Consider the following 24,026-nt stretch of genomic DNA (forward strand, 5'->3'; position numbering starts at 1 on the left):
GCTGTATTCGGTTCCCTAGTATCTTATTTAGAATTTTTGCATCTGTATTCATGAGAGATATCGGTCTGTAGTTTTCTCTTTTTGTGTTATCTTTACCAGGTTTTGTTATCAGGGTAATATTGGCCTCATAAAATGAGTTGGGAAGTATTGCCTCCTCTTCGATTTTTTTGGAAGAGTTTGAGGAGAAATGGGTATTATATCTATCTTCTTTGAATGTTTGGTAGAATTTACTGGTGAAGCCATCTAGTCCTGGACTTTTACTTTTTGGTAGATTTTTGATGATTGTTTCAATTTCCCTGCTGCTAATTAATCTATTTAGATTTTCCAGTTCTTCTTGGTTCAGTCTAGGAAGATTGTATTTTACTAAGTACTGGTCCATTTCTTCTAGGTTATTAAATTTAGTGTTATATGCTTTTTCATAGTATCTTTATATGATTCTTTGTATTTCTGTGATGTCAGTCAGTTTCTCCTCTTTCATCCCTGATTTTGTTTCTTTATGTCCTTTCTCTTTTTTCTTTAGTGAGTCTAGCTAAGGGTTTGTCAATTTTATTAACCTTCTCAAAGAACCAGCTCTGTGTTGCATTTATTTTTTCTATTTTTTTGTTTTGTTTTGTTTTCAGTTTCATTCATTTCTGCTCTAATTTTGATTATTTCTTTCCTTCTGGTAACTTTAGGCTTCATTTGTTCTTCCTTTTGTAGGTTTTTAAGATGAAGCGTTAGGTTGTTTATTTCGGCTCATTCTTGTTTCGGGAGGTCGGCCTGTAAAGATATGAACTTCCTCTTATTACCACTTTTGCCATGTCTCAAAAGTTTTGATATGTTGTACTATAATTATCATTTGTTTCTATTTCTCGATCTCTCTTTTTATTTCTTCTCTGACCCAGTTGTTCTTCAGTAGCATGTTGTTTAATCTCCATGTATTTGTGGTTCTTCTTGATTCCTTTTTGCAGTGGATTTCTAGTTTAAAGCATTATGATCAGAGAATATGGTTGGTATGATTTCAACCCTCTTATATTTGTTGAAGCTATCTCTGTGTCCCAGTATGTGGTCTATTCTTGAGAATGTTCCATGTGCACTAGAGAAGAATGTATAAGCAGCTGTTTTGGGATAGAAGGCTCTGTAAATGTCAATTATGTCCAGTTGGTCTAATGAGTCATTTAAGGATGTTATTTCCTTATTGATTTGCTGTTTGAATGAACTGTCCATATCCAACGGTGAGGTATTTAGGTCCCCTACTACAATAGTGTTTTGGTCTGTTTCTCCCTTTAGTTCTGTTAATAATTGCTTTACATATTTTGGGGCTCCCTAATTGAGAGCATAGATATTAATAAGTGTTGTGCCTTCTTGGTGCATGATTCCCTTTATCATTATGAAGTGTCCCTCAGTATCTTTCTTTACCTTTTTTATTTTGAAGTCTATTTCATCTGGTATTAGTACCGCTACTCTCACTTTTCTCTGAATGCCATTTCCTTGAAATATCATTTCCCACCCTTTCACTTTGAGTCTATATTTGAGCTGAGATGAGTCTATATTTGAGCTGAGATGAGTCTCCTGGAGTCAGCATATAGTTGAGTTTTGTTTTTTGATTCGTTCTGCAACTCTGTGCCTTTTTATTGGTGAGTTCAGTCCATTTACATTTAAGGTGATTATTGAAATATGAGGTCTTCTTATAGTCATTTTATCTTTTGCTTTCTGGTAGCTCGGTGTTGTCTTTGCTATTTTTCCAGAAAGATTTATTATAAAAAGTTCTCTCTTTAGCCTTCTGCAAAGAAGGCGCTTTTCTTTTGGTTTCCAGTAGGTGGCGTCTAAGCCTCTTGGATCCCTGCTTTATATTAAAGCCTTAATAATGCCTTTTTATTTTCTTACAGATATTTAATCATGCTCACTCCCCTCAGTTTCAGTCCCTGTCAGTGTTAACAGCAGTTTCGGTAGGGTTTGCTTAGATTCTGCCGTGTTCGCTTTCGGAGGGTATGGTGGGGAGGGGCACTCTGGGTTGGAGATTGGGATCCGCAGCTCAGTCTCGGTTTTGAAACCATGGCTGGTAAAAATCAACAATTGTTTCTCTGCCGTCCAGCTTCTCTGCTTTCTGCCTTGATGACAGGGCCCTGCCACCAACTGTGTGGAACTCACAACTCTCCCAGGCAGGTATGGTCAGGGAACTTGCTGCACCTTCTTCCTTTTCCCTCCTCCTACAGGGAGCTCTGGCAGCTGCAGCTGCAAGAGGCAGCTTCTTTATTTCTCCCAGTCCACTACCCGACACCCGGGGTTCTGACCTGTGGTAGCTCTTATGTGCAGATTCCACTCTTCAGTGTGCTGGTGTGCAGTTTGGGTGTTTTTTGTTGAGTTTATATGTTCAGTTTATTGTTGTTTCAAGGAGAGAGATCTGGGGATGTCTCTCACTCCGCCATGTTTCTCCAACTTGATGGAGTCTTTTAAAAAGCTGCCGGAACTAACAAATGGGTTTAGCAAGATTGGGAGATACACAATCATATACAAAAATCAGTTTTATTTCTATATAAGCAGTGAATGGGAATTGAAATCCTGTTTTAAAAAATACCATTTTTGCTAGCGTAAAAAAGGAAATTGCATAAATAAGAAGTTATTAGAGATCTGACCAAAGATGTACAAGACCTGTGCAGTGAAAAATATAACATATTGCTGAGAAATTAAACAAGAACTGAATAGATGGAGAGATACACAGTGTCTAGGGAAAGGCTTCAGTATTAAGATGTCAGTTCTCCCCAAGTTGATCTATACATTCAGTGCAATCCCAGTATAAATCCCAGATGGCTTTTTAAATAGAAAGTGACAAGCTGAACCTAAAATTCTTATGAGAATTTGGAGGGCTAACTACTAGATTTCAGATTTGTTACAAAGCTGCAGAAATCGTGACAATGTGATGCTTGCGTAATGGCAGGCAAATAGATATATGGTATAAAATAGTGTTCAGACATAAACCCACACATTTATGGGTAACTGATTTTTGCCAAGTGTAAAAAGCAATGCAATGAGAAAAGGCCAGCCTTTTCAACAGATGGTGCTGGAACAATTGTATATCATATGACGTAAAAACACACATACACACAATTAAAACTTTGCGCCATTTACAAAACTTACTCAAAATGGGTCTGGCCTACATATACAACCTCAAATGATAAAACTTTTAAAAGAGAAAATAGGGGAGAATCTTGTCACCTTGGGATATGCTAAGATTACTTAGATAGGATACCAGAGCACAATCCACAAATGAAAAATTGATAAATCATCAAAACTAAAAACTTCTGCCACAGAGTGAAAAAAATACATGCAAAAGGAATTTTATCAAGAATCCGTAAAATATGCTCAAATCAATAAGAAAACAACTCAGTAGGAAACTGGGCAAAAGCTTTGAACAGGCACTTCACCAGAGAAGATATGCAGATGGCAAATAAGTACATAAAAAGATGTTCAACATATTTACTCATTAAAGAAATGCAAATTAAAGCCACAATGAGATATCACAGCACACCTACTACAGTAGTTACTCAAATGAAAAAGGTCAGTCATACCAAATGTTGGTGAGGTTGTGGAGGAACTAGGATTTTCATACACTGCCAGTGGAAACATAAAACGGTTTACTCACTTTGGAAAACACTTCAGCAGTATCTTAGAAAGTCAAACATCCCTGCCATGTCAGCCAGTCTTCCCTACTTTGTAGGTATTTACCCCAGAGGAAAGAAAGCTTGTGTCCTTACAAAGACTTATGCAAGTAAAGATGTATTCAACTCTATCCATTGCAGTCCAAAGCTGAAAAAAAATATTAATGTCTCATGAAAGTAAAAAGATAAATTGTGGTATATCTACACAGTAGGATGCTATATAGTACAAGAAAGAAATGTACTGTTGATACATGGAACAATATGGATTAATCTCAAAATAACTATGCTGAGTGAAAGAAAGCATACACAAAGTAGTACAAACTATTATTCCGTTTACAAACTGTAGTAGCAGAAAGTAAGTCATGGGGGGATGGTGTGGAAGGATGATGGATAGGAGGGAGTAGGGAGAGGCACAGAAGGGTTGACAGGGTGACAGATACAATGTTTTGATAGCGATGGTGATGTCAGAAAGTCGAATTATACCTCCATATGGCTGATGTTTGTTTACATCTATCTACATATGAAAACACATCTGGAGGCCCCTCCACATATATATGATAGAGGGGACTCAGATTAAAAGAGACTTGAGAGGCATAGCAACCAAATGTAGTGTTTGGACTTTGTATCCTGAGTCGGACAAGCCAACTATAAAAAGACATTCTTGAGACAGCAGGAAACTGTATAATTTGAGTATTTGATAATGTGATTAATTATTGTTAATTTTGTTAGATAAGGCACAAATGAAGGCACATGTCTGTTAGAAAGACATAGTGAAGACTTTATGGGTAAAATTATGCAATGTTTGTAATGTGCTTTGAAATCCTCTAGCATGTTAAAGAGGGCAACATGAAAAATACAGGGAAAATATTGATAATTGAAGCTAGGTGATGGATACATAAATTCTGTGTGCAGTTTTTTAATTCTCCCTAAAATTTCTGTTTTTATGATTGTTTTTTCCTCAGGTTAGAATCCAAGGTCTCCCTTCTTTTAGCCCCCACCATACATACCCCTGCAGCCTCAGCACCTGGCTCTCACTGTGTGGGATCTTGTGTGTAGAGTGGCCATCTGTCCCCGTGTGCCTGTGTGCACCTATCATCTCAGTGTAATAATTAATAGAGCCTTCTGATTCTCAAAGCACTCTAATTCTAACAATAAAATGTACGCCCACCCTAGTTATATCGAACTATAATTTTCTTCACATACCTGCACTTTACACCTGTTTGTCTTTACTAGACTGTTCTTTGTCCAGAATCTCCCTTCATACCCCAGCACTTTGCCTTATCTCACTCCTTCCTGCTCTGTTTTCCAAGCCTTAGCTCAGGCATCATGTCCTCAGAGACCTCCCTGACGTTGCTCCTCTGGCCTGTGCCATGCCACCTGGGCACACTCTGTTGTATAGCAGTCAGGTAAAATGTGCTTACCAGGCCGTCCCCAGTTCAGTTGGCTTTTCAAAATTAGAAGTACACTATCTTTTCATCTTTGGGTCCTTGGTGTCTGGCAGCGCTAGCAATGTCTAGCAAAGCATTAGGTAAATCTAGCCTTAGTCTCTGACCCAACTCTCTCAAATAAATGAGAAGAACTCAGCCCTAGGAAGGAAGGTAAATACACCTTCCTAAGATCACACAGCACTGAAGTGGCAGAGATAATGTAGAGCTTGTGACCACATCCCTCCTCCCACACTGGGCAATGCAGTGAACTCTTTCGAGGGCCAAAGGAGGTATCCTTTACTAAGACAGAGCTCAGACGTCAAATAGCGAGGGTCCTCGGAGCAGAATAGGACAGCAATTAGAGCTGTGGTGGTAACTCTGACATGTACAAGAAGTGGAATCTGACAATTCTATAATATTTCAAGTGCTTGTTAAAATCAAAATGCAGTAGTGGTTATGATACCTGGCCTTTAAACTATTCACTTTTAATTATTCAACCAATATACCAAATCTAGGAGAAAGCTAACAGTTTTTCTGATTTTTCATTTGCTTTTTTTAGAGCCCTCATGTGCATTGACATGGAGAGTGATGTGTAGGGTGTTAGGGACATACATTTATATATTTTAAAATAAAGAATATTATTCAGCAATATCGCACTTCATATCTGTTTTTCTTTGCACTTTTCATAGCGTCGTCTTGGAGATGCAGCCAAGAAAGCCATCAGCAAGTTGACAACCAGAACAGTGAAGAAGGGTGACAAGGTACAGTAATGAAATAACTTTAACACTATAAAAATAATAAAGTGGTTATGCTTTTGATTTGATGGGCAAGAATATACCCTAATCATTGGGGTGTCATTTGTTATATTATTACTTTTCTCCAAGTATACCCTCTGATGCTTTATTTCAAACTAGCCTCTCATTGAAATCTTGTTCTTAGTATGCCTGCTGTTCGGAGGCCCTCGTACAGTTCTCTGCTGTCCTGGACTGTAACCGCTCTTGCCATTAATAGCGTCACTGGATGACTCACCATTATCTTAGCTGTGGTGTTCAACAGTTTTCTTCTGCCCAAACGTAGCATCCTTTTGGGAAGAACTCTAATGGGGCAGTTTGTACACAAAAGTAGCCGGGTGTATGTGTTATCTTGCTAAGCTTCCTGAGACTTTACCACGTCTCCTTTGTGTCTTATTTCTTATTCTAGTAAAATGGGAAACTGGAGACCCACATTTCGAGGGAATGTCAGTTTACAAGGCCCTGTCTGTATAGGAGGCTGAGCGGTTTGCTGAAAGAGCACAGGATTGGGCCTGATGGCGAGGGGAACCGGTCAGAGAGGCAGTGACAGAGATCGTGGCTGAGACCCATCACCACAGTTCCGCAGTCAGATCTCAAGTTATGCTAGAGCCCTGCTTCCGCTCTGTAAGGACAAAACAGCAACGTAATGTTAGACCCCACATTCTGCACAGTCAAGGTTATCCAGAAAGAAAAATCTTCATTTCTAGAAGCATAACACCAGAACTCTCTCCTGCACACACCCAATTCTAATGTTTTAACAAAAAGATCTGGGGGTTCATTTCAGATGGTTCTTCATCCTCAGTTTTACCACATTCTTCACTTGACTCATCTTCACCCCAGCTGCCTTGACACCACACATCTGGTTCTCCATGATACAGCTCAAACGTGGAGACATGGCCAGTAACTTCACTGTACGCTACGGAAAGAAAAAAGTGAAAACGCAGAAAATGTAAGCAGCATTACAACAGCTGCACTGTAACCTAAAGAGTGGTCACCCGTGTGACGCACACTCGGCGTGGTGGCCCTCAGCTGCCACGTTAATTTGCAGTTCCCTGGAGCTGGTCTAACCTACCAATCCTACTTTGTCCCTTGGGCTAGCACAGAACAATCTTTCTGTATTAAAGCTAACACCTCTTCTTAGTGTGTACCTCCTAGACCTGCCAGGAGTTGTCCCACTGAAGTCAAATGGCAGTGACATGGCAAATAGTGTCACCTTTCCTGGCTTAGGTGCCTGGAGATGCTCTATTTTATGACAGTTCAGGGGAACTCACCCCCAGCCCAGAGGAGGAAGGAAGTCAGTTACCCTGGATGACCAGATGCCTGGCTAACTCCCCCTGACTCTCGGTAAAGACCCAGCTCCAAGGTGAGCCCAGGAGTTCTCTGCCCCAAATCTGCAACCATCCTTGGGGCGAGACTCTAGGCGGCCATTTTCTGGGGCTCAGCTTCTTTATTCCCTGCACCTAGCCATGTGGTCAGATGCGCCTCCTGGGGAGTGCCCAGATTGCAGCAGGTGTGCAGGGACACCCACAAGACCAGAGTAGCCATGCAGCAAGAGTGGGGAGAGGATACGCACATGGGCCAGATGACAGCTGGTTTGAATCTTGGAAAAAAATTACGATTCTGATTTCTAAGATGTTTCACAAACAATTAGTATTAATTACTACAATATAGTTTAAAAACAAAATAGATGAGCTTAGATATAATTTGGGTTGGTGTAGTTAAGCAAATGGAAGCACTAAATTTTTTTCATAACTTTTCACATTAGAGAGTCACTTGTTTCCTGTAGTTGCCACCGGACTCTTCTGACCTGGATTGTTTGCCCTCCGTTCAGGCACTTCTGACTTTGGCCTGTGATTTGGTTCCTGTGCTTTTTGTTTCAGGAAACAGAGCCAGACTTTGATCATTGTGCCGTCTGCATAGAGAGCTATAAGCAGAATGATGTTGTCCGGATTCTGCCCTGCAAGTATGTCACCTTTCATTGTTTAAAAAGGAATGCAGTTTGTATGTCTCCTTCTCAGAATGGGTATCCCATGTGCTTTTGAGAGCTACCTCAATGCACAGGGCACGTAGTGGGAGTTGCACTTAGCAGTGAACTGTGCTCCCCCAGCCAGACTGATGCACAGGCCTTTCTCTGGTGATGAGAAACACAAGGTACAACCTCCGGACACATCCATAGGCTAAAGAATACTGAGGTCAAAATGGTTAATTCTGTGAGTTGTGTAGGTTTCAGAACTAGCCACTGTCTCCTCCTTGAATCAGAGCATGTCACTAGGCCCTCCAACAAAGCCTCAGCAGTGCTCATGCAGCCAGGGTGCCAGAACTCTGGGGATGCAGGCTGTCATTTTCTGAACCTGGGTTATGTAGAGTGGTGACACGGATAGGTGTGCCACTCTTGCAGTTTGCATTTCCTGTCTCCTGTGAGGTCAGGGTTTCTCCCCGTGTTCACTAAAGGTAGTGAAGCCAACCATGTGTGCTAGGGCCACATGATTCATAAACGGCCAAGCTGACATAGACCTCCCTCCAAAAGGATGGTTGGTGTTCACCTACTGCCCTTCAGTGTCCCGCAGGAGCACATTTTCTTTATTTAGCACGTTGATTTCTACCGTGGTGCTGCCCCATGCGCAGGAGTGTGAAACATTACAATACAGCTCCGAGTGTTAGTTGGAAAAATATGAAACCACCTGTTGAGAAGCCTAAAATCAAAGGTTTTTCCTCTTCCTTTGCCCTGTCCTTTACAACACATCCTCTCCACTCTAACAAGACTTCTTGCAATGCAGAACGTGTGAATGAATAGAGTAATTAGTAGCAGATATTTTAATGAGCCTACTGGTATTATTTTACTTATTCACAAAGTGATCTATTTTGAGCCTAGAAAGACTTGTTTTCTATCTATTCATTCATCCATTCACTGCGTTATATGTCACATGTGTCTGAGCCCAGTCCCGGTAGAAAGATAGGTTTTTAAAAAAATTTTGGCACTTAAGAATAATTCCAGAAAACCAAGATTCTGGAAATCAAGTTGTTGTAGTTTATATATAAAGGAAAATCTATAAAACTACTTGTAAGCTGTTTCACAGGAAATTAAATTATTTACTTACCAGTTTTTCTTCAGTTGAAGTATTTTACAGTCTAAAACATGAGGCAGAAGGAAATACACATACACATAACACTTACAGATCAGGAAAAAGACCAGTAGGGTATATCATAAAGCAGTCAGCTGTTACCTGCTTTTAAAAAACCTATTTTTTAAAAAATACCTGTTTTTACCTATACAGACTTCTTTTGACACCAGAATGACCAGGAAGAAAGCCATGTCTTTCTAAATTCTTCATCTTCCTATTTCAATTCAGAGGCTTAAGAACAAAGGCGCCCAAAACTGTTCATGGTCTGCACTAACATGAGTGTCCTCCTCAGGGGGCCTCAGCCCAGTATAGGAGATTGTGGAGAGTTTGCTTCCCATTTTCTCCATCCCTTAAGCATTGGCTTTTCCAAAGTTTCACTGTCAGTTCTCTTTTTTCTTAATTTAGTCCAGTGCTTTCTAAACCTGACTGCATTGGAATCAATGGGGCGCTTTCAGAAACACTTGCACAGAGCAGCCAAGCACGTTGTGTTTGACAGGTACCTGCGTGGTTCTCACGGCCACCCTCATGAAAGTCCAGAGCTCTGGGTGACTTTAGCCATCTCTGTGGCTGCACCTACCACCCGAGGATTCATCTCAGTCTCTGGGTTTGTGGTCTGCATTTGAATATTAGAGTTTTTGCAGACTTCACGGTGTCCCTTTTGCTCTGGAGCAGGTTGGTGTTTATTGCTCTCGCCTCTTAAGTCTCAGTAAGTTGTAGCTTTCTCTGAGCTGCATTGCACACACTGCTCAGCAAAACATTTCACCTCTCTGCAGTGGGGACATCATCATGATTCTCAGGTGTGGTAAAAGTTAACTTCGCACATTGAGTAACATTCTGGGGGACTGAAGTTGACAACTCTTGACCTGGAGCAGGGTTTCTCAGCCTTGGCACTGTTGACTTGTGGGACTAGATCATTCTTTGTTGGGTGGAAGGGCGGGGGGCCATCCTGTGTGCTATGGGACATTTAACAGGATCCCTGGCTCCAGCAGTAGATGCCAGTAGCACCCCCACCCCCAGCTCTGAGAAGTACAGATATGTCCAGTGGAGAACCACTGACCTAAGATGGCTCCACACAAGTACTCATCTTTACTGCCATTCTTCTCCAAGCCTCTTATTGACACTGGATTCCTCTCAGGCACCTTCGAATTAACTCTTGCCTTGTGCTGCTGCTTTGTTCCCTCTGCCTAGATACCCTGTTCTACCCACTATGTCTGTAGGTCTTTGACACAGAGCAGAAGTGGAACTCAGCTACGTCTTTCTTTTGCTCTTGCTGCCAGGCAGCTCTGGTTCCTCCTGCCTCCCAGAGGGTGCTACAGAGCCCTTCTCACTCCCTGGTTGGCTCTCCTGGCCCTCGCTCTTGGCAGATAACTTCACCATCACCTTCACAGAGAAAGTGATGGCTGTGAGACAACTTCCTGACCCAGCTTCCTGCACACCCACCCTGGCAGCTTTGTCCTGATGGGCCTCTGCATGTCAGCTCCTCCCTTCTAGAGGACCTTGCTCTGTTGACTCTCTGCTCCCTGCAGGTGGTGGTCTTTCTGTCTCTGCACATTCACGTGTCATTGTGCTCAGGCACTTCTTAGTCCAGTTTTCATAACTCTTTCAGTCCCATCTCCAAACATCACCCTACATCTTCTGTCCTTCACAGCTAGGCTTGAAAAGGCTCTGCAGTCACCGTCTCCTCTTCTCCTATGTAAGGGAAGAAGAAAAGCTCAGGTGCTTCTGTGTCTGTCTGTCTGTCTTTAGTTTTAATGAGCTCGTCTGCAGAGGAACTAGACTCCTGTCCCTAGATAGCATGCCTCACTGATGGCTGGCTTTTGCATGGCCTTCGCTTTTCACCTTCTGCCATGTTAATGTATTGTAGACAGATGGCAGTTGGCATTGCTTGGGGACCTCCTACTTGTGTCAGTTGATCATCCTTTGGATGTTAGCCAACATGTCTTAGAAGCTGAAAAACTGTCACCTTATTTAGACCTTTTATTTAAAGGTCAGCCACAAAATTTTTTAGTAGTTAAAAGTACTTTTCATAAATGGAGTGCTGCAGCATAGATAAACATATCTGAGATGCCACTTTAGGAGCTCAAATGGGTCAGTCATCTGGCTGTTGGCCGAGGCAGCACTGTGACGCCCCCGCCTCATAGGGAGGGCCTGTTTAAAATGGTATGTGCTGCCAGTCCCAGCCGGGGGAAAAGAGTACTTGTCTCTGACCTTGAATAATCCTGGATCCTTTTATATTTGCCAGGTTCTTGCACGGCACCAAGAGGCTGCAGAGCTGTGAAAACAAGTCACCTTCATTGTAGACTCCTCACCCCACCCAGCGTGGTTCCTCTCACTCTAGTTTGTGCATGTGGGAGTAGGACAGGTCGAGGCATCATGTTTTAGTATTCTGGTTTTGTTTTTTTTATGTTCCAGACATTTCACATTCTGTATCCCAAAGTATTTCTTACAGGAATAAAGGACTTTGTTGAAGCTCTGATCTGCTTGTCCTTTTCACGTTTCACTGTCCTCAACATACCTCTTGCTTTCCATCCCAGTACACCACTCAGCCCTAAGGGTGTTGGGTTCTTTTCTGTTTTTGTGTGTATTTTTATTGTTTTATTATTTTATCAAGTCTTTTGTAACTGTGGGAAGGGGCTTCTTCTCAAGGTCTGGCTGGCCCCAGGTGCCACCCTCTGAGGTGTCTGGATGCTTGTGGCCTTCTGCAAGCTAGTGAGAGGTCACTCTGGTGCTGGGCACCCTCAGGCGCTCTGACTGTTTACTGGGATATTATGGAAAACGATAATGTTACTTTGCCTGAACGTATGTTTAATACCACCTTCCATTTGCATATCCTCAGTGCTGTTCTAAGTATTCCATGTACAGCTTCTCACTTACTGCTCCAGATAGCCTCTCCTCCTACTCCCCCCGCCCCGCAGCTTTCAGATGAGACGGCCGGGAGTCAGAGAGGGTGTTCGTCCAGGTTAGCCAGGAGGAAGGGAAAGGCCGTGCTGAGCTTGAAGAAATGGTAGAGCTGAGGAGGTAGAAGCCAGAGGGTGAAGAGAGTGGGTGATGAAGAAAAGAAGAAACAAGGCCAGGGCAGTTATTCGCCAGGATTCCATCGGTGACCTGAAGGAGAGTGATGGGCTTGTGTCAGAAGGGCCAGTGATGAAGAGGAAAGTTGCTGGGTTGTTTTCAGAAGAGAGGGGTGTGCTCTGGAATCAGACTGACAACCTCCGGATTGGAGGTTGGCAGGGCGGTTAGCCGATGGGCAGGGTTGGGGTTGGGCAGCTGTGGGGTGGACAGATGGTCAGAAGGAAAAGTCGTTTTTAAAAAGGAAAATACTTCTTTCAGATTTTGAGTTATCTAAGGAAGGGAGGCTTTCTCGGTTTGTCCCCAGAGAACCAGTTGGTCTTTGCTGTTCTCCATTACTGTGCCCCATAGCTAGGGGCCCAACACTTTCTATTGGTCAACAAACCTACAAGGAAACAACCCCAATACAAGAAAAGTCTTGTATTTATGACTAAGGTTTAAAGGAATGGGTATGCAGGGAACACTCAACCCTTATAACTTTAAAAATTAAATACGGCATTATACCGTTTTGTTCTTTCTGAATAACTAGTAATAGAAAGGCAGAACAATAAGAAAGGGGAAAGCCATTGACCCCCCAGGCCACTGCTGCTTATTTAAACCGAGTTCTCCACAAGTATCTGGTTAAAGTCGGCTGCCACAGCCATTCCTGCACCAAAGTGGCCCATCAGAGAGCACCTTGTCTCTTCTGTCACCTGTCAACCGGCCAAAGTTCATTGTCCACTTCCTACACAGAACTGGCCTGGAACACCTTCCCATCTACCCACTCCACCCATTGCTGACCAAAGCCTCAGCGGTCATGGGCCTCCCAAACCTGTGCCAGACATCAGGCAGATGCACCCTGTCGTGGGAGAGGTCGTCCCTTATGTCAGACCCAGAGGGGACTGTGTCCCCAAAAAGAATTAAAAGCCAATTCCTGGTCTTTGTTAGACTAGCCAGCCTGACACAGTTGACAACTGCTGGGGAGCAGACCGAGCCCTGAGCACACCCCTCAGTGGTCCCAGTAGGAAAGAGCCTTCCCCTCGCTCTGGGAGCGCTCTCAGATGAGGATACGAGGAATGGGACTGGGACATGAGGCCTTATGTACACAAGTGAATTTAGGTCGAGACTACGGTTTGGTGGCTTCCACCCCTTAAGTAAAAACCGTCAGGTTTAAATAAGAGCCTTCCAGAGTGATAAGGCTCCAGTTCATTGCATTATTTACAGGTTTCAGACTAGACTGACAAATGCCTCCTTCAAGGCCTTTATTCTTACCCCAAAGCAAATGGATGCAAGGCCACAGAGTGGCAATGGGTGAGTGGGTGGGTGTCGTTCAGGCTGAAGCTGTCAGCATGAATGTTTCTTCCAAATCCCAATTAAAACAGTGAGTTTTCTACACCTCTTTTTAAAATTAACCCCGCATTTTTAAACGGCCACATGTAACTTTATAATCTAGATAGAAATTATAAACGACATTTTAAAGACACATGATGATGCAGTTTATTATCTTTCTTAAAATTTCTTTCATCTCATCACAAGACTTAGGTTCTAATTCTTCCAGAGGTGCCTGAAACTTCTGTCTTGGCTCTGGGACTCCCCGCGCCTTCACCTCAGCTTCTTGGCGCTGCCGTGCAGGGAACTTGAGCTGAGAGCAGTGATTGCTGCAATTCCTCCAACATCTTTTCTCCCTTCCAAAGGGCTTGAGCTCCTTTCCTAGGAATGTAAAACCCTCCATAGCTGACTTCCCATCACAAGGATGTGACTTTCTATTCTCCTAAACAAGAGAAAGTCACCTATCCTCTCTCTCCCTTTAACATTTCAGCTGAATACTGCTGGCTAAGTGTTATCTGATTCGTAAGTACAGTTCATCCCTAAAGATAGCCCCAACTACCCTGTAACTTTTACAGACATATAGCAAAGGTTGCTAAGAAGTCCTTTTAAGTAATGTTTTAAGTGACATTTAAACAGTTCCATGAAACTAATAATTACACACAGAACTCTTCATTTAACTCTGAATATCTTTTTGAAATTTATAAGGTGTAATTCATTGTCTTCATTCTTAATAAATTGCCTAAGTTTCTTCAAATCTTTTTTGGAATTTAGTAGAATAAAAAGACCAAATAGCCAAATGCTACTTATGAGGTCTCATTATACAGTCCTATCGATATGTAAGATTGGATTCAGGAGGTTTTCTGCCAGCTACTTTTTCATACAATTTCTTTGCATTTTGGTCTAATGATTTTTTAGTGTATAATTTGTGATGTAATTCTCGATTTTTTTATAGGCATGTTTTTCACAAGTCCTGCGTGGATCCCTGGCTTAGTGAACATTGTACCTGTCCTATGTGCAAACTTAATATTTTGAAGGCCCTGGGAATTGTGGTATGTTTCCTATTTTGTTACTACTTTGGGGAGTATTATCTCTACCTGTAACATAACACAGCAGGAGTGGATGGTTATGTCTCACAAGGAAACGCTGGCTTTCTCTGCTATGTAGCTTCTTTAGTCCAGTCGTGCCTTTCTTCCAGAATAAAATCCAGCCAGTCTGAGGGAACTCCTGGAAGAGAAGCAGAATTATGCTAGTCTGCTTCGGAGCACACTTCTGTTGGGTGATGGATGTATGATGAGGAAGTGAGGTAGAGAAGGTTGGGATTCTCCTTCATTCCAATATCTTTTTTATTTTAAAAAAAGGAATAGAATATAGACTTTTGGCTCCATTCCAGTAGTAATTTTTTCTGCGTTCAGCATAATAGAAAACTATGTCATCACTTGTGTTCCTTCCTCTTGAGTTCGGCTTTCCTGGGCATCAAGTTGCAAGCAGTGAAGGTGGCAGTGCCAGCCCTGGGTGAACCATGGCAGCCTGGCAGGGGCTTAGGTCAGAGGTCGTGTGGGGCCCTTTACCTCTGGCCGGATGAGTCAGTCCTGCCAGCCGAAGACCTTGGAGACTTCCTACAGTTCCTTCCTTAAGAGAAGGCTATATCCAAGATTAACGCTTTTTAGAAGAAAATGAAATACTTTCTAGTCTCAGAAAAAGTGTATGAATAACCTCCTTATGGAGCGAAAAGTTTAATTTGACCCAACCGATGAATTCCTCATTTTAGCCTGGCAACCCAAAGAAGATCTGAGTATTTCTGTTAGAGATACGCCATCAGATGACAGTTTAATTGCAGTCCCAAAATGGGCATTCATGCCCCATTTACTTTCCATCTCCGGAGATCACATGATATCAGTGACGTTATAGTTTGACAAGGTTCCTCTCCACTGGCTAGCAGCATCCCCGGCCTCTCCTAATGCCAGTAGCACAACTCCCTGGTCACACAATCAAAAGTGTCTCCAAATGTCCCTTGGGGGGCCAGGTCACCCCCATTTGAGGAGTTTAACACAGACTTGCCATAGTGTCAGGCATGTAGCAGACACTTAGGGAAGTATTAACTTAGCCTTTTGTTGCCTCCAGCCTTCTTGGTGTTGTTTTAAGTCTTATTCTTTGAACTACTAATACTTTTCTTTTCTTAATGAAAAGCTTTCTGGAATGTCTTAGAAGCTACTATCGTTCCTTAAATATAAAAAAATAATAATAAACCTAAGTAACTGGGTGTCATTACTAGCACCAGTTATTACACTCTGCCGTGATTTTTTTTTTTTAATTGGGCTTTGGGGTGATCTAGAGCAACATTCTTTTGCTCAGGAAGCCATTTGTGTTGGATTTGGTAGTCTGTCACTTCTCTGTGCATAAGCTTCTCCCAGCCACCTTTCCCAGCTCTGCTTCTAATCTGCTGTCAGCCGAAAGAACCAAAGGTTGCCAGAGAAACCAGATATCCATATTGTTAAATCAGAAGACTTTTGAGTCCACTTTTTAGTCATTCTCCAGCCCCAGGATGGCTCTACACCTCTCCTTCAGGATCAGACACTTAGGTTTTAAAACAGCTTTCTTAGGTTCAAAAGTCTTTGTTTTGTGCTTTACTTGTGTTTAAAAATAGAAGATATTTAAAAACTGGTGGCCAGATAAATGGGGTGTTATAGATAAGTTAATAGGATCAGAGGGATATTTTACGTTACCTGCTGTCCTTCAGCGTTAACATAGAGCCAGAGTGGTACACTTGGCTGTTTGTCAGCTTCATACTAACGGTAATGAACCGCTCTGCCTGTGAGCCATGTCCACGAGGTCATTTCTTTACAGAGATGAAGTAACTTATTTTCTCAGTTCTGAAATGGATTTTGAGGTTTTTTTGTACCATTTTTGGGAGGGAATCATCTGTTTCTTTTAAAGAAAAGCTCTTAGGTGACAGTGGAAAGGGTAGATGGGGAGAGAAATAAGCAGAAATCCCATGGGAAAAAACTTGAAGTCTTTTTAACAGCATCAGATATTTAGGATTTGTTATTCTTACAAATACTTTTAATTTGGACATATTTTGCAGCCAAATTTGCCATGCACTGATAACGTAGCGTTTGATATGGAAAGGCTCACCAGAAACCAGGCAGTTAACCGAAGATCAGCCCTAGGTGACCTCGCCAGTGACAACTCCCTTGGCCTCGAGCCACTTCGAACTTCGGGGATCTCGCCTCTTCCTCAGGATGGAGAACTCACCCCTAGAACAGGAGAGATCAACATCGCAGTAACAAGTAAGTTGGGCCTGCGCCCAGGTGCAGGGCAGGTTTGCCGCTGCTGTTAGGCATGGGGAGACCACTAGAGAGGGGAGCTGAGGTGGACGTGGGGCCAGCGACATAGTCTGTACCCTAGAAAATAATGGGTACTTTTGTCAAAATGGATATTTGGAGTGACAAAACCTGCTTTACAATAGGGAGCTTGCGTGCTGTGTGTAATTGATAGGAGTAGCTGCCCTGACCAGTTCAGAGGCATGTTTGTCTCAGCAGCTGTTTATAAACCTGTTTTTGAAGTGATCATAATGCAAACAGGCATGTTAAAGGGTCACACTGGGACAGACAAAGGAGGCAGCTTCTGGGGAGTGACCATGAGCACCAGTGCTCTCGAGGTTCGGTCTGAACGATGACAACTTCAGGAAGAGCCGAGCAGCCTTGGCCGCCCACTGTATTTCACACTTACGTGAAGTGTGGTATTTGGCACTTTTCTCTTCGGTATAATTGCACACGAGGGCGAGTGGAGCCAAAGGGAAGTCCGCCTACCAGACTGCTCTTGGGCTGGCCGTGAGCGTCCCGCTGCTGACCCACTGACGAGAGCAGCAGTGCTCCGAGTGCTGACGGCCATACCAGTAGGTGTGAGTGGGCAGCGGCGTGTGTGGCAGACCTTCCCCCGTAACCAGCCAGCTCTTTTCTTCAAGTCCATTCTTTTCGTGTTATTTTCATTTAACAACTCTCCTCCCCATCTCGTCACCACTCTGGTGCTGTCGCTCACCTGTCGCTTCAAGCCCTAAGCCTAACGAGACTGTTTACCTCTGAGAGTTGATACAGTGCTAAAGCTGTTGAAAAAGATTTTTCCCTTCACATAGTAAGACTCATTGATGTTTTTCACCAACGCAAAGTTATTAGAAGATGATTTCCCAGGCTTTATTCTATCATTTGTCTAAACTCAAAGAGACTTCGTTCCGTTATAAAATAAGTAAAACTAGTCTTTGATATAGTTTGACTCGTTTCTGACCATTTCCCAGTGATTTGTTTTAACAGCATTTCATATTTTCCTACTTTGGCATTAAGGTTTTGTGGTCTAGATTTTTTTAACTTGAACTAGTGGTAATAAAGGAGACAAAGGTTGTTTACTAATGAGTTTTCGTAGGACCTTCATTGATTGACATTTATTGAGCACCTACTACAACATTAATTCTATTATATTTTATGTAGAAATGACCTTTCAAAATCTGTTTTGATGATAAGAAAATATTATTTCATTTGTCAAATTAATCATTTGTAGAAGAATTTACACGTTAATTAATAAAATTCATGTGGTTAAATTCTACCAAAGGTACCTCTATTTTCCCTCAAAGCCCTGTAGTGCCACAGCAACTACAGTGCACCCACTGTGTGCAAGGCACTGTGCTAAATACACTCTGGGAGGACAGAGGAGACTGAGACCCTGGCTGCAGTGGACCTCTGCTACACGAGCCCTGAGCCCATTCGGTTCGTTATGATGGTGTTTATTTTTTCTGGTTACTAGTTTTTATCAGCGAAATTTCATGTATATATGGATGGTATTTTCAGAATTCAGAAACATAGGCATAATTGAAATTCTAAAAGTTAGTCTGCTTATCATGTATTAAAGTCTCTTAGAAGAAAAAAAAGTAGAGAATGCCATGTTAAGCTTTTGATACAGATGATCAATCATCTTTTAATTTTTTTAAATGCCGGCGTACATTTTTCCTAATTTAAAATATATGCAGGTAAAAAAAGTAGATTTTGTATGGGTTCTGAATGTTCATTTTGATGTTAATGAAAACCTTATAAATTCACTGTACCAATAAGGAATATATATATAATCCAAGAAGCAGTGGCTACACTGTTGTCTAAAAGAACGATTTTGTGAAGTCTTTTAATAATACAAACCAAGGTGGGCAGAGAATTCCTCATAGAACTCAGCATCCTGGAATCCTGAAGAACAGCTCACCACCTGTAAAATCCAATGAAAGTAGAATCATCCTTTCTAGGAGAATTCCTAGGCACACGTAGTATTATTGCATAGTTGGAGGACTCGTGGAAATCGGATGCAGAAGCACGCGTGGTACGCACAGCCGTTGCACACAACAGTCGGCATTCCAGGCGCAAACTTCTCTTCCACCTCACCACGTAGAGGGACTTTCACTGTGTAACGCTTTGCTAAACCAGCCCTAGTAAGTGTGCTCTAGGAAACATTTAGAGTTAAGACTTGTTTGGATGTCAGATTGATGCTCAGGTTATTTTTGAGATTCTCAGTAAATACCATTTTTGGAATGTTACGATACAGACTTTGAAAAGTTAAGGGAAAATGTGAACTGACTTCCTGGATCTAGAGAGAGACTAGATAAAAACCCTTAGAGTTCTGTGTACCAGAGGGTTCTCCACTCTTTAACGGGCCAAGTCCTTGGGAAGCACCTACCCTTCCTACTTCTGTGTGACAGAGCCAGAACAGCCAGTGCTGCTTCCCAGTGGTGGGGCTCTGAAGGGTAGACCTTTCCAGGAGCCTCCAGTAACATGTCCTTTTAAAACAAGACTATAAGTAACCCGTGCATAAAGGGCAAGAATGTAGATGTGAATGCCGTGGAAGGCCAGCCGGCGGACCTTTGGGAACCACTACTCCATGTTTCTAAGCCATTCTCTAAGAATGATGACATAACCATGCAGAAATGACAGAATGAAGAAGGAAAGCTTATAAGTATGGCTAGTCCACTTTACTGTCACTTAGTCAACAAATGAAAAATCTCTGTCTGTGTGCATTTTTACATACGTCTTTTTACTGCACGGTGTTTTGGTGGCCGCACCTGAACAGGAAGAAGTGTCCGGGCCGCGCTTCCTTTCTCCCTTGCAGCTTCCACCACTCCTTCCACTAACCTTCTCCACTTAGTAGCTCTCTGGCAAACCTCTTCCTGCCTCACTGCCTTGGGCCACTCTGGGCTTACAGCTCCGTTGACGTCTGCGGTCGTTGCTTTTGAGGGAAATGTTGACATCGATTTGACTTAAGCCTTCTCCCCAGAGTGATTTCCTCCCTTTGCTTTGTCAACAGAAGAATGGTTTATTATTGCCAGTTTTGGCCTCCTCAGTGCTCTCACACTCTGCTACATGATCATCAGAGCCACAGCTAGCTTGAATGCTAATGAGTAAGTAACAAATTGTTTTTTTGGATTGCATGTGCCAGATGATCCCAAGAAAACACCTAGAGTAATTTTCATAAAGATGATGAGAATTGGCTTTCACCAGTTTCACATGGATTCTGATGGGATCATACTTAGCAGAATCATTTATTTCATGAACAGTAACTCAGATTGGGCATTCACCTTGCTCTGCAACAATAGCTCACTTGAGAAAAGACCCAAGGGCTTTCATTAGCCACAAACTTAGAGCAAATCACTCATGTCACATACATGCCAAGGGAGCCAGTACAGACAAGGAACATACAGCAGGTCTGTGTCCTGATCACTGACAGGAACAGCCCCCAAGAGACTTTACTTGGAGCTTTGGAGGGAGTACAGGCACCCTTGACCAGAGGTCAAGGAACAGCAACTTGGATGTTTAGCCTGCAAGAAAGAAGCAATCGGGAAGACCCGCTGTTTCCAAATCCTAGGAAGACTGTTGGGGAAAACAAACTAATTGTAAACTGTATTTCCATAGGGCAAAATGAGGGCCAAAAGGTGGTTACAGGAAGGCAGATTTCACCTCTGTAGAAGAGCCTCTGTCAGCGAGGCTACTCACCAATGAGATGGTTTGCCAAGGGGCATGGGGGCATGCTCAGGACTAGGCAGCTGCGTGTTACTTGTCAGGGCTACCGTAGGTGAGTTTTTCAGATGACGAAAACTTGGGCTAGATGACTGCTAAGGTCCATTCTGATCCAGTGATTTTCCAAGAATATCTTTCCACAGGAGTCAGATATAGAAAAGGGTTTTGGTTTTGTTTGTTTTGTTTCAAATTTGGGGCAGTTAACTGTAGGATATTATTCAGTCTTTTCATTTACTAGTATTCAGGCAAACTCCTTCAAGATGGAAGCGTCCCCAGAACACTGCCCAAATTCGAACCTAAATGGTACAGGTGGAAGTCACATGCTATCCATAGTACATTCTGTCTGCCATTTTAATTGATCAGTAATAACCAACCAAGCTCATGGAATTGATTTCAATTGAATTTTCATTGTCCAGCTGTAGAAACAGTGGGCAAGTGACCTCCACATCAGTGACATGTTTTATTACCTCTCAGCTGATCTGTTGGCTAGATACCCTTAAGAAGTGCCTTGGCATCCCTGACCTATTACATATTGGGGAGATGACATAATTAGCTGGCACTCTTCAGCCTTCAGATGAGTAGTTGTGGCCTCATCCAACAGGTCAACAGCTAGCTGCTGCTTTTGGGCTCACTTCAACACAGCACAGTGTTAACTGCTCATATTCTAAAGGCAGATACACCTGGATCTGACTCCCTGCTCCTCCATTTTTTACTTGTGAGACTTGAGCAGTTATGTTTATCCGAAGCTCTTTTTAGTCATCCACAAAACAGGAATAACGGTCAAAGTACGTCGTAGGGTTGTTATGAGAGCGCAAAAAGTGCTTATTAGCACAGTGCCTGGTACATAATAAGTGCTCAATAAATGTTAGCCAAAATAATTTCTCTGAGGGTCTTTAAATTCTGTAAGATGGCCATCTACCTTGATCATTTGGCAAGTGAATCTACTTTTCTTCCATGAAATAGAATAGAGTCATAGGAGCTCTGTGAGTGCCTGTGAGTCAAACCTCAGTTTGGGGGGGGAACTGTTTATTTCACATGCAGTCACCTCTTTTGCCTACTCCATACCGACCCATCAGACTAGATAATAATGTAAGCCCACTTCTTAAAAATTCCACAAGTGAGTGAAAACCAGTCACAGTGAATAGTGGTACTCTGGGCACTTTTAGAAAGTTTTTAAGTAACTTAATGATCACCTTGCTGCCACTCAGAATCTGCCAGATGCTCGGTTCCTACATCAGGTATTTTAGAGAATGCTCAATAGACATGTTACCTATTAGAGAACCTGGGCTACAATATTTCAGTTCCATGCATAAATTCCTGCATGACTCAGAATTTAAGTCATTGATCTTAGATCCATGTCTTAGTCCAACCCTTCTCCCATTGGCCTTTGTGGAAGGTTGATACTGCAGTTGTTCATTTGAATATTATTTCTGTGCCTTCAGTCAAAACCACCCTGAAAGACGATTTTCATGATCCCATTTTGAGAAGGAAATAGAGTGAGAGAGAGCATGTGTGTGTGTATGTACACATGGACACATGAATGATGGTCACCAGAATATTAATAGTGATTATCTCAATTTAGTGCACTCTTGGTTTAGGTGATGTTTTTCTCCTGTTGTGCTTTTATGTATTGATTTTTTAATAATATGATTTACTCAAATTTTTTAAAAACCTTTTTAATTTTAAGAGATAAAAAAAAATAGTCACTCTTACTCAGTGTCTCCCCAAAATATGAATGAAAAATTCCTATGTGATTTTAATTCCAGAGAAAAGTTTATTTTAGCAAATAAATTCATAATTATTCATTAATGAATTCTTTGAAATTTATCTTATCTCCCTTTTTGCCTTTACCAAAAACTTACAGCCAAAACGAGATTACCTTTTCAATTTAATAACTTAATTTTCTAGGTAACCTCATTCATTTGTAAGATAGTCTTCTATATAAATAGATCCATCTTCTCACATTAGTGATCTGTCAGGAAATAGTAAACTTTACCTCAGTGTATACTACCTACTGTTACAGTTTACTTTTCTGACTGTATTACACTGAACTTGTGTATTGTAATTTCAGCAAGACCTTGACCCAATCTACTCACTTGTGAAAACCTGTGGGCAAGATGAAGTAGTACCGGCCAGATGGAAGGGAAGGCATGTGGCACCAGACCCACCCAGGCTTCCACCACAGTGCGTGATTTACTGCCCCCTAGGGGTGAAAGCACTGCCACCATCCTCACCATGCACTCCACGGCTTGATGCTATTGGTTTAACTCCAACATCAATCCGAAGTCCATGTACCTGGGGTCACTTCCCTTCTCTTTTGATGAAATACTGTTTAAGTACGCAACCATGACAAAGTGCTTTAATTATTTTAACACTGCAAATCTTTGAGACTTTGCAAAATAAGCAGGATAGTAGTCAAAGAAGCAAATAAATGTAAGGTCAGTCTATTTTTATATATTTTCTTTTCTTTTTTTCTTTTTTTTAATGCCTACAGCACCTGGTATTCCTAGGTGGTCTCCCATCCAAGTACTAACCAGGCCCGACCCTGCTTAGCTTCAGAGATCAGATGAGATCAGGCACATTCAGGGTGGCATAGCCATAGTATATTTGCTTTTCATACCACCGTTCCTTAGTACCTAAGTAAGCAAGGTTATTGAAGTTCAATTCCCAGAGGAGGTTTTCTCTTCCTTTTCGTTATTCAAATAAACTTTGTTAAAGGCCATCATTAAAAGGCTTATATTTGTATCAAGCTATTTCTCCCACACTATAAGAAAAGTAAATATATTTTTTTATTTGAGGAACAAGTTATAAGATGTGCAGATGGTTCAGGAGAGATTTTCAGTAGAATGGGAAGTTCAGCTAGGTATCCTCTATAGCCCTTGCTCAGTTCCTAGATATGGATTCACAGAAATCATGTCCTAAAATTTGTGGAAGAGTGTAGCTCAGACATTCAAGATTCAAGAAACTGTCTCAGTGGGAGGAAATGAATCTGCCGTGGTCAGCCTGAAGGAATAATGGGAGCAAATGTCAAACCCTGTAGCATCACCCAAGACCAGAAAGCCCTGGCTCTGCGGCCAGTCAGCAGACTCCGCTGTCCCACCAGCGCCTTGTGAGCCATGCTCCTCAGAGGGGTCATGGTAAAAACGTCTAGAACAGCTCAAAGAAATACTCTACTCAGTATTTCTTATTCGTTCCGACTTTTTTGAGGAACACTAACATATCTCAGTATAAAAGGGTCTGAATAGTTCATCATTTGATGTCTTGGGGATGCTTATCTTAGAAAAAGAGGAGACCGGGTAATGCAAGAGCTGTCTCTAGGTATTTGAAGGACTCCTGATGATGAGAATAGCTCCTAGCAAGAACTTCCTGTACTGGGCTCTGTTGCTCCCCGTGTGGCCCCATTTAATGCTCACAGTCGGATGATGACTGCCTAGGGCTCAGAGGCCACACTTCCCATGCAGACTGGAGCTCTGGAGATATGCCCAGGGAGATAGATTTCCACTTAATGTGCGAAAGCACCTTCTGCCAATCAGAATTGCCCACCGTGGCGTGGACGTCCTGAGAGCTAGTGAGCTTGCCAGGCGCTGCTTATTAGGACGGAGGCTGCAAGACAAGCTGCTCAGAGGCA

General features: G+C 42.2%; 1 protein-coding gene and 1 non-coding gene across 6 annotated transcripts in view; one reads left to right on the top strand and one right to left on the bottom strand.

The window, feature by feature from the left end:
* RNF130 (ring finger protein 130) overlaps positions 1-24,026 on the top strand; it is a 110,621-nt gene that overhangs the window by 60,570 nt on the left and 26,025 nt on the right. For 3 of the 5 annotated variants that reach the window (XM_039880231.1, XM_039880229.1, XM_039880230.1), the window contains exons 4-8: positions 5,755-5,826; positions 7,737-7,819; positions 14,308-14,404; positions 16,438-16,642; positions 19,689-19,782. In XM_039880231.1, the coding sequence (XP_039736165.1) occupies positions 5,755-5,826; positions 7,737-7,819; positions 14,308-14,404; positions 16,438-16,642; positions 19,689-19,782 (551 nt within the window). The remainder of the gene's footprint in view (positions 1-5,754; positions 5,827-7,736; positions 7,820-14,307; positions 14,405-16,437; positions 16,643-19,688; positions 19,783-24,026) is intronic. The other 2 variants (XM_039880233.1, XM_039880232.1) reach the window with 1 other exon arrangement.
* Positions 22,884-23,002, bottom strand: LOC120616702 (5S ribosomal RNA). The gene has a single exon (XR_005656657.1). It is a non-coding gene; the product is annotated as a 5S ribosomal RNA (ribosomal RNA).

The sequence above is a fragment of the Pteropus medius genome, unplaced genomic scaffold (genome assembly GCF_902729225.1).
Source record: "Pteropus medius unplaced genomic scaffold, Ma_sr-lr_union100, whole genome shotgun sequence".
Taxonomy (NCBI): domain Eukaryota; kingdom Metazoa; phylum Chordata; class Mammalia; order Chiroptera; family Pteropodidae; genus Pteropus; species Pteropus medius.